This window comes from Perca fluviatilis, chromosome 14 (assembly GCF_010015445.1).
Source record: "Perca fluviatilis chromosome 14, GENO_Pfluv_1.0, whole genome shotgun sequence".
NCBI lineage: Eukaryota > Metazoa > Chordata > Actinopteri > Perciformes > Percidae > Perca > Perca fluviatilis.
This window is the reverse complement of record NC_053125.1, coordinates 9,457,636-9,467,823: the sequence shown is the minus strand read 5'-3', so window position 1 is coordinate 9,467,823 and position 10,188 is coordinate 9,457,636. Positions and strand designations below refer to the sequence as shown.

General features: G+C 39.9%; 1 protein-coding gene across 1 annotated transcript; it reads left to right on the top strand.

The window, feature by feature from the left end:
• The first annotated feature begins 2,044 nt into the window (after positions 1–2,044).
• tmem256 (transmembrane protein 256) lies at positions 2,045–9,974 on the top strand. The gene is made up of 4 exons (XM_039822504.1): positions 2,045–2,193; positions 4,927–4,964; positions 6,479–6,559; positions 9,307–9,974. The coding sequence occupies exons 1-4, from the start codon at positions 2,112–2,114 to the stop codon at positions 9,448–9,450; spliced, it is 345 nt and encodes a 114-aa protein (XP_039678438.1). The 5' UTR covers positions 2,045–2,111; the 3' UTR covers positions 9,451–9,974.
• Positions 9,975–10,188: the final 214 nt, after the last annotated feature.

Sequence of the window (10,188 nt, the reverse complement as noted above, 5' to 3'; positions counted from 1 at the left end):
CTCACCAGCTCTGGCTAGTGGATTTCCACAGTTAGTGACGCAGCACTTTCAGTAGCCACTATTGTGTGGGAAATGACATTATTATTATAGTTTTATTTGATTAAAGTTGACTGTGGTGTGCCAGAATTTACTTGAAGAACTAGACTTGCAACACTTTTAAAGGTCCTATGACATGCTGCTTTTTGGATGCTTTTATATAGACCTTAGTGGTCCCCTAATACTGTATCTGAAGTCTCTTTTATATAGACCTTAGTGGTCCCCTAATACTGTATCTGAAGTCTCTTTTATATAGACCTTAGTGGTCCCCTAAGACTGTATCTGAAGTCTCTTTTATATAGACCTTAGTGGTCCCCTAATACTGTATCTGAAGTCTCTTTTATATAGACCTTAGTGGTCCCCTAAGACTGTATCTGAAGTCTCTTTTATATAGACCTTAGTGGTCCCCTAATACTGTATCTGAAGTCTATTTTATATAGACCTTAGTGGTCCCCTAATATTGTATCTGAAGTCTATTTTATATAGACCTTAGTGGTCCCCTAATACTGTATCTGAAGTCTCTTTTATATAGACCTTAGTGGTCCCCTAATACTGTATCTGAAGTCTCTTTTATATAGACCTTAGTGGTCCCCTAATACTGTATCTGAAGTCTCTTTTATATAGACCTTAGTGGTCCCCTAATACTGTATCTGAAGTCTCTTTTATATAGACCTTAGTGGTCCCCTAATACTGTATCTGAAGTCTCTTTCCCAAAATTCAGCCATGGTGCAGAATTACAGCCACTAGAGCCAGTCCCACAATGAGCTTTCCTTAGTATGTGCCATTTCTGTGTCTGTAGCTTTAAATGCTATTGAGGAGGAGAGAGGGGGGGAGGCAAGGTGGAGGGTGGGGGTGTGGTCTTGACCAACTGCCACTTTGCTTGTTTGAAAGCCATGATGTCTCTCTCTCTCTCTCATGGGTGGGCCAAATTCTCTGGGCGGGCAAAGCAGAGAAAGGGGAGGTAACCTTGCCCCTTATGACATCATAAAGGGAAGATTCCAGATCGGCCCATCTGAGCTTTCATTTCCTCAAAGGCAGAGCAGGATACCCAGGGCTCGGTTTACACCTATCACCAAGTCTAGCCACTGGGGGACCATAGGCAGGCTGGGGGAACTCAAAAAAAAAAATGTCATGCCATGGGACCTTTAAGTGTCGCTAACCAAACAGCCACATCAAGACTTCATCAAATGTACACAAACACGACAGTGATGAAATATTCAGCTTTGCTAAGGTTATGTGTAAAGCTCATTTTGTATGAAAACGTGCAACTGATTAAGACACAGACATTAAAAGACACACCGTTACGCAGGTGCTTGCTCACTGCAGGAGGTGGCGGTACTCAGCCATAACAATTTATGTAAAAATACATAACAGATGTTTACTTTAGCTCAACTTACCAATGATATATACATCATTTATGGTTCATATTTGCCATTTACCCCTGTGAGATCACATTTATGATCATATGATCATTTTCGGTTTTTTTTGTGAGAAAACAAGGAAATTCAATTATAAAAAAGGTAAATAAATAAATAAAATCTGATCATTATTGGTGAACAGGTGAAAGTGCTTGAAATGTAACAGTTTTGTAACTTTGTGGGGGAATAGCAGGTGCAGAACATTCCCACACACAGACACCTACACTCACACACACACACACACACGTCATTTTTATGTTCTTCACAGAAAATGAGCCAAGGCCAATGAGTTTGAGTTAGAAGAAATAGTAAATAGCGTAATTTTTCTTTTAGCAAACATTGAAAACGGGTTCCACAGACCCGAACACCATACAAGGGATAAATAAGGGATGCACCACGTTAATGAGATAACACTATATTTAATCCCACAGCTGATGTGCATTTCTATTCTTCCCCTCTCTGTGGCACAGTGTTGTTACATTGTATTATACTGACTGTGACTATTTTGGTTATTTTTGTTGAACATCATGCGCGGAACAGCCATAATTTCCGTATAACCCCTGATTTCGGAAGTAGGAATTTACAAAACGACAGTGAAGGCAGCATTGCCGTCACTCTTCCGCATGTCGGACAGATACACACACGCAGCTTCAAGACATGACTGCTTCTGTTATTGTCCGAAGGTTAGCAGCTCTGTCGGGGGCTTCGGCCGTGGCAGCGGGGGCATACGGGGCTCACGGTAGGGACCTCTACGTTGGCTTAATACCTAACACTGTCTTTCCATTAGGTTGCATAGTAAAACACAGTCAGGAAAGACTGGCGTGTAAACGCTTACTACTCCAGCCTCCGTCCCAAAAGACGCCAATTTAAGATTGGCTTTTAGTATCGACGCAGCTGCATAACTATAAAAGAACAAATAACGGCAGCTAACGTTTAGCAGGCTCGTGGTTAATTCGGCATCCAAACGACACACCCAGCAGCACGTTATTTTTGGTAAAATTAAATAATTGTGTAATCAAGGTGACCAGCTGCCTCCACTGTAGGCTGTCATGGTGGATGAAGGCTTAACGTTACTAATGAGTGGGTCAATGGCAAAAGTGCAGGCTGGTGTCTGCTGGATGTAGCTAGCTAAACGTGGCTATATTTTGGTAACTTCTGAAATGGGTCAATGAGACATAGAGCTGGGCAATACAGTGCCTTGCGAAAGTATTCGGCCCCCTTGAACTTTTCGACCTTTTGCCACATTTCAGGCCTCAAACATAAAGATATAAAACTGTAATTTTTTGTGAAGAATCAACAACAAGTGGGTCCCAATTATGAAGTGGAATGAAATTCATTGGCTATTTCAAACCTTTTTAACAAATAAAAAACTGAAATATTGGGCGTGCAAAATTATTCAGCCCCCTTAAGTTAATACTTTGTAGCGCCACCTTTTGCTGCTATTACAGCTGTAAGTCGCTTGGGGTATGTCTCTATCAGTTTTGCACATCGAGAGACTGACATTTTTGCCCATTCCTCCTTGCAAAACAGCTAGAGCTCAGTGAGGTTGGATGGAGAGCGTTTGTGAACAGCAGTTTTCAGTTCTTTCCACAGATTCTCGATTGGATTCAGGTCTGGACTTTGACTTGGCCATTCTAACACCTGGATATGTTTATTTGTGAACCATTCCATTGTAGATTTTGCTTTATGTTTTGGATCATTGTCTTGTTGGAAGACAAATCCTCCGTCCAGTCTCAGGTCTTTTGCAGACTCCATCAGGTTTTCTTCCAGAATGGTCCTGTATTTGGCTCCATCCATCTTCCCATCAATTTTAACCATCTTCCCTGTCCCTGGCGAAGAAAAGCAGGCCCAAACCATGATGCTGCCACCACCATGTTTGACAGTGGGGATGGTGTGTTCAGGGTGATGAGCTGTGTTGCTTTTACGCCAAACATAACGTTTTGCATTGTTGCCAAAAGTTCGATTTTGGTTTCATCTGACCACAGCACCTTCTTCCACATGTTTGGTGTGTCTCCCAGGTGGCTTTTGGCAAACTTTAAACGACACTTTTATGGATATCTTTAAGAAATGGCTTTCTTCTTGCCACTCTTCCATAAAGGCCAGATTTGTGCAGTATACGACTGATTGTTGTCCTATGGACAGAGTCTCCCACCTCAGCTGTAGATCTCTGCAGTTCATCCAGAGTGATCATGGGCCTCTTTGCTGCATCCCTGATCAGTCTTCTCATTGTATGAGCTGAAAGTTTAGAGGGACGGCCGGGGTCTCTAGATTTGTAGTGGTCTGATACTCCTTCCATTTCAATATTATCGCTTGCACAGTGCTCCTTGGGATGTTTAAAGCTTGGGAAATCTTTTTGTATCCAACCGGCTTTAAACTTCTCCACAACAGTATCTCTCGGACCTGCCTGGTGTGTTCCTTGTTCTTCATGATGCTCTCTGCGCTTTACACGGAGCTCTGAGACTATCACAGAGCAGGTGCATTTATACGGAGACTTGATTACACACAGCTGGATTCTATTTATCATCATTAGTCATTTAGGTCAACATTGGATCATTCAGAGATCCTCACTGAACTTCTGGAGAGAGTTTGCTGCACTGAAAGTAAAGGGGCTGAATAATTTTGCACGCCCACTTTTTCAGTTTTTTATTTGTTAAAAAGGTTTGAAATAGCCAATGAATTTCATTCCACTTCATAATTGGGACCCACTTGTTGTTGATTCTTCACAAAAAATTACAGTTTTATATCTTTATGTTTGAGGCCTGAAATGTGGCAAAAGGTCGAAAAGTTCAAGGGGGCCGAATACTTTCGCAAGGCACTGTATATCGATATTATATCTATCTTGTTAAGAGGCTAGATATCGTCTTAGATTTTGGATATCGTAATATCGTAATATAAGTGTTGTCTTTTCCTGGTTTTAAAGGCTGCATTACAGTAAGTGATAAACTTCTCTGAACTTACCAGACTGTTGTAACTGTTCTATTATTTGCCTTTACCCACTTCATACCCAGTCATTATATCCACATTACAGATGATTATTTATCAAAAATCTCATTGTGTAAATATTTTGTGAAAGCACCAAAAGTCAACACTACAATATCGTTGCTGTATCAATATCGAGGTATTTGGTCAAAAATATCGTGATATTTGTTTTTCTCCATATCGCCCAGCCCTAATGAGACATCAGGCTGGCTAATATAAGGGCTGCACTGACTATATCTATCTATCTATCTTGAAACAGTATTATTTACACTACCATAACTTGAGAATGCACAAAGAGCACTGTTTTCACCACTGCCTGTTCACCCGCATTGAAAAAAGTCTTAACTGACCCAAAAAATAAATACCCAAATAGTGTGCGTAGGGAACCTTAAAGGAAATGTCCGTTGATTGCCAGGCATTAAGTTATAATTAAGTCTGTCACAGCTATGTGAAAGTAACATTTCATTTAACATACTGTATTTTGTGTTTTCAGGTTTCAAAAACAAAGACCCAGATGACTACCAGAGAGTGGTATGTAAATAGTACTGCATCAGCAAATTGGGATATTAAAAAGTATATATTTTTTTTCTTCAACCTTTCCACTCGATCAATGCCGCAGTCTCCTAATACAGTTTCTACTTCAGTGATCTTTTCAGAGATCATGATCTGGGTTATGCAGGCTATTTTTATTTTTTATTTTGTTCTTTTAAATTGGTTTTAGTTTAGTGCTTAATTTTAAAGTTACTGTAGCAATGTATTTTTTTTTTCTTTTTTACTCATGTAACTGAGATCTTTTTCAAACATTGACTTACATTGTTGATCTTGGAAAAATGGTCTGATAGTGATTTGATAGACTGTCCCTTGTGCGATTAGAGAACTTGATGAAAATGATCAAATATTCAATTCAACTTTATTTATTTAGGAGCTTGATTTGTCGTGTGTGTGTGTGCGCGCGTGCGTGCGTGTGTGTGTGTGCATGTGTGTAATCCATAAACCCAACAATACAACACCGTTCACATTTCTCTCAGTCACACAATTCACAGTTAGCATGTGCAGTTCATATACTCCACAACACAATATACCACAAACGTGACATACCAGCAGTCCGAAGAAAAACACTTGCAAAGCATAACCCATGAAGAATAGGCAACAAAAAACACTAACATCATGTTAAAACATGTACATAGAAATACATTAATAACTAAATATATCAGCTATTCATGAGTGTGATGGATGTAAGCACCAAACAGGACACGGCTCTCTCTGTCCTGAATGTAAGCGACCTGTATCTCTGACCTGAAGGGTAGACTTAGAGCTCTAACAATTCAAAATTTTGCTGTGCAACTAATTGTCTTAAAAATAATTGCGATTAACAATAGAATTGTCTCTTTCAGTCAAATTTAAAAACATTTATTCATTTACTACTTTTTTCTTTTTTTTAAACAAATTCAAGTTTTGAATGAATTCCAGGGTACATCTTTTGGTTATATATATATATATATATATATATATATATATATATATATATATATATATATATATATATATATATATATATATATATATATATATATATAATCACTGCTATGTGTCCCAGATAATGTACTAGTAACACAGGTATTTAGGAAGCAAACCACGGCTCTTTATTATCATAAAAATATTTTTTTAATTTTTCCCCTTGTCATTTGTGTTGCTATGAACGTGTATAGGGTCAAGTGCCAACAACTAGCATAGCTTTCAACAGTCTGACCAATAATTACTTATATAATTACAATTTGGCACATCTTAACAACATCAACAATTGCCATCAACAGTCAAACCTTAGTATCTTAGCTAATGTTAGCAAGTATAAAAATTGACAATTATGTTATAATTGTTACAGGCTTGGGTAGATGATAGATGATAGTAACCCACTCCCCTTTTACACTAGTAGTAACTTAAATACTCCCTAGTAGTCCATTTACACTGTACAGTAGTAGCCCTTATCTAGCGATTCCAGGCTGAATCTTTCTCAACGCTCTGTCTCTGTGTGTCTGCCTCTCCAGCTTTTCGAAACTGCCAACAAGTACCATTTCTACCACAGCCTGGCCCTGCTGGGTGCTGCCCACTCTGGCAAACCTGCTGTGGTGAGTACGGGAGCCTAATACCAACTCTCAGGGCCGGATGCACTCGAGTGTCCTTTGAAGTGAAACTAGTGTCATCCTGCCATTACCAGAAAACCAGTATTCCTTTAGGCCATAATTACAAACCTGTGGCTAACAGCTGGCAATGGAGGAGTGGAATTGTAGAGACACAGATGAGGCAGAGAGAGAGAGGAAGAGAGAGGTCGCTCTGGGCCTTCGATCTTGGCTATCAAGACAAATTGTCTTGTCTGTTGGATGTACATTCTCTCTGTGCTATCCCCCCGGACGCCAAGAAAAAAAAAAAAAACCCTTTTTTTGTTTTTTTTTGTGTTTTTGTGTGGGCGTTCTTATAACCCTAAAAAAAGCGCGTTTGTGTGTTTGTCCCTTTTCACATTGACTAATATAATTCCCCACATATGGCAAACCTGCAGCGCCAAGTATTTGCAGTGTAAATTCTATTTAAAGCGCCCATATTATGCTCATTTTCAGGTTCATAGCTGTATTTTAAGGTTTTACCAGAATAGGTTTACATGGTTTAATTTTCAAAAAACACCATATTTTTGTTGTACTGCACAGCTCTCTCTCACTGCTGCAGATCCTCTTTTCACCTGGTCTCTGTTTTAGCTACAGAGTGAGACCTCTTTTCATCTTCTTCTTCTGTACTATCTTTGATTGCACTCGCACATGCGCAGTAGCTCAGATGTAGAGCATGTCAGCTAGCTAACTCTAGAGACAGTAAAAGAAAGGCTGTTTCTCCAACTTTGGTCAGTTACAAGGCAGGATTAGCTGGGAGACTTCTAAATGAGGGCGCACATGTAAGTAGTTCTTTTGTAGATTATGGTGAACTTGTGTGTGTTGTAGCAGTGCTTTGCTATTGAGAACGACATAGCATGCTAGCATTAGCCGGCTAACGCTAACGCTACGAGCTAACGGTTGTGGTTAGCCAGCTCATTTCGGACTGTGACGTTACAGTCCGAGGCCGATTTTGAACAGCTCACTAGGAGACTGAAAGCAGGACACATTCAGAAACCTGTATCTCACTCAAAACAGCATGGATGGATTTTTTTCAAAGTTTGTATGTGTGTGGAAGCACCAGAGACACAAAAGAACACCCCAAATCCCAGAAAAAGTGTTTTTTTCATAATATGGGCACTTTAAAGATTCATTAACCACAACGTATCTGATTTGAAAATCAACAAACTGACAAAAGGAGATGCAGATGCCGGATTATGTGCGAGCTACAGTGTGTGTGGTGGTGAGTCCAATCGGGATCTCTTGGATGTCCCATCTAGTTGGAGAATTTTGGAGAAACCAGTTTGTCTCCAGGCTCAGTGTTTCCTGTGGGACATCATGTACTTACATTCTCCACTTCAGAACGATCAAACTTTACCACCCCACTACCCCATGTCTAGTAGTGTTTCTTTAGTTTGGCAAGAAATGGGAGTGTTCAAAGTTACTTGTAAAAATCCTTATTTAATGCTTTGTGAGCCATTTTGAGCTCTTGGCTGTCGTTTGTCTCATAGCTGTGTTTTGCATTTGAGCAGAAGAGAACGTGTCGGCTTTTAAAAAGCGACCTAGCTCTGCTGTGAAGACCGGTAGTGGCGTTACACCAGTGATTTTCCAACTTGGGATGCTTCTGCAGTTGCCAGGGCGTACGTGCAAAGATTGTGCGGTGGCTCAGCTGATTGGAAGCAATAGAAATTATGATCGGATAAGAAATAAAATAATATATTGCGCAGATAGGATATTACAGTTTGGTATGAGTCTAAAGTTCAGTGTATTTACTGTCACAATAACCAATAAACTACCAGCTACAACAGGCTGACTACGCAGGGCACACGTCCACCAACATGAGTCCGCTGTAACACCTCAACGCCATATGTTGCTTTGAAGACAGAGTGAAAACTAGCTGCAAGTAATGGTTGAAAGGTTAAAACAGCCAGCTTCTGCCACTCGAAGGCCACTTTCACACCTATTCACCACACCTGTTCGGTAGACTCTGTGCGATTCTGTGGGAGGGGGGTGAAGTTTTCAACATTGTTGCATGTTTTTTTTATATGGTTCGGTTTGCGTTCACGCTGCACTTGGTCAAGCGAGAGATTATGATGTCACCCACAGATGACGATGGTGATGTTTGGTCATAATTGGTTATGGATTTGAAAGTTATCATCCCTTAAATCATATATAAATCCGTAAATTGTGTGCAAGGTTGAAATTACAGGCTAGTAAATGCTGTATTTGGATGGAAGTGCACTTGGAAGCGAACCAAGACCTAGGGGTGTAACGATACATCAATCTGGATCGATATATCAATTCAAAGATCCCCGATCCAATATTATCAATGCAGAGTGAAAATATCGCTACGTATCGTCTGTTTCCCACTTTATATTTAATCTTTTTATTACAAAGAATAATTTGTTTTTCATTTTAATGCCTGGAAGGGCTCTGTTTTTAAACGTCCAAATCATATTTAGTTTAGTTTGAGTTATTATTAATAATAATGTAACGGTGTTAAATTGGCATACGATATTGTCTCGTACCGATCGCAGCTTCCTGACTTGAATTGAAATCGTACCGTGACAGACTTTAAGCAAATATCGTATGTCGTTGTCCAAAGAATCTCATTGAAAAGGAATTATGAGGCACGACAATCGCTCCCCGTGTGAAAAACCCTTTACATCTGCAATTTGTTGGTAACCTGACTATTTAAAAAGTTTCTTGTGTGTTACCTCTGTGTCCCCTCACTACAGGCTGGTACCCTCCTGATAGCGGGCATGGGGATGTTCTGTGGCTCTCTGTACCACCAGGCCGTGACCGGGGACCCTGGTCTACGCAAGGTGGCTCCCATGGGGGGTGTAGCTATGATCGTAGGCTGGCTGGCCATGATTCTCTGAACTCTCAACAGTTCACATCCCCTCCACAGGGGCCACTATGTGACACTAAACTGTCAAGAGTGGTAATGGGTGAACTGGAGAGCTGAGTTGTGTGAGATGTCACCCTTCTAAACCGCACCCTGTCCTTGGTGGTGGGTGTCAGCACGAGATAAGGTCACAAGAGGATTATCACTTTTCTGCCATTGCTGTCTGTTTCTAAATGGTGCCCTTGAGTTTAAAGTGAATACAGCGTGTAGCATTTTGTCACCTCAACAATTTGTTGACCTAACATTTTCAATGGCATGTCAATCTTGAAAATCACTAATGTGCTAATATATGTGAAATCCCAATACTATATGTAGGTGTGTGACTGAATATTAACTTATATCTTTGTTTCTTTGTTTTTTACTATATTTCCCCTACTGCAGTGAATACAGTTTCTATATTTCTGTACGTTTATACAGCATGGGTATTGCAAATAGAGTAAAAATGAAGAAAGAAATATGAAGGATTTAAAAATGAAATAAATACTTTTTGTTACACATTGTCGGGTTGCCTCATTTCTCCACACAGATGATTTGTATCGCTTCTCCAAGTGGTCGGCAAGAACAGGATGTGATTCAAATTCTGTACTTACTGTAAGTACAATTTTTAGGTAATTTGCCCGAGCATTTCCTTTTTTCTACTACTTTCCACCCCGCTACATGCACTTGACAGTTAGTCAGTCCTTCCAGAAAAAGTTTGAGTTTTTTTGTGATT

What these genes read in the sequence shown, in the direction of transcription:
- tmem256 (XM_039822504.1), top strand. Translation starts at nt 2,112, where the DNA reads ATGACTGCTTCTGTTATTGTCCGAAGGTTAGCAGCTCTGTCGGGGGCT. An exon ending in GGGGGCATACGGGGCTCACG is followed by an intron (nt 2,194 to 4,926) that starts GTAGGGACCTCT and finishes TTGTGTTTTCAG; the next exon opens with GTTTCAAAAACAAAGACCCA. An exon ending in CAGATGACTACCAGAGAGTG is followed by an intron (nt 4,965 to 6,478) that starts GTATGTAAATAG and finishes CTGCCTCTCCAG; the next exon opens with CTTTTCGAAACTGCCAACAA.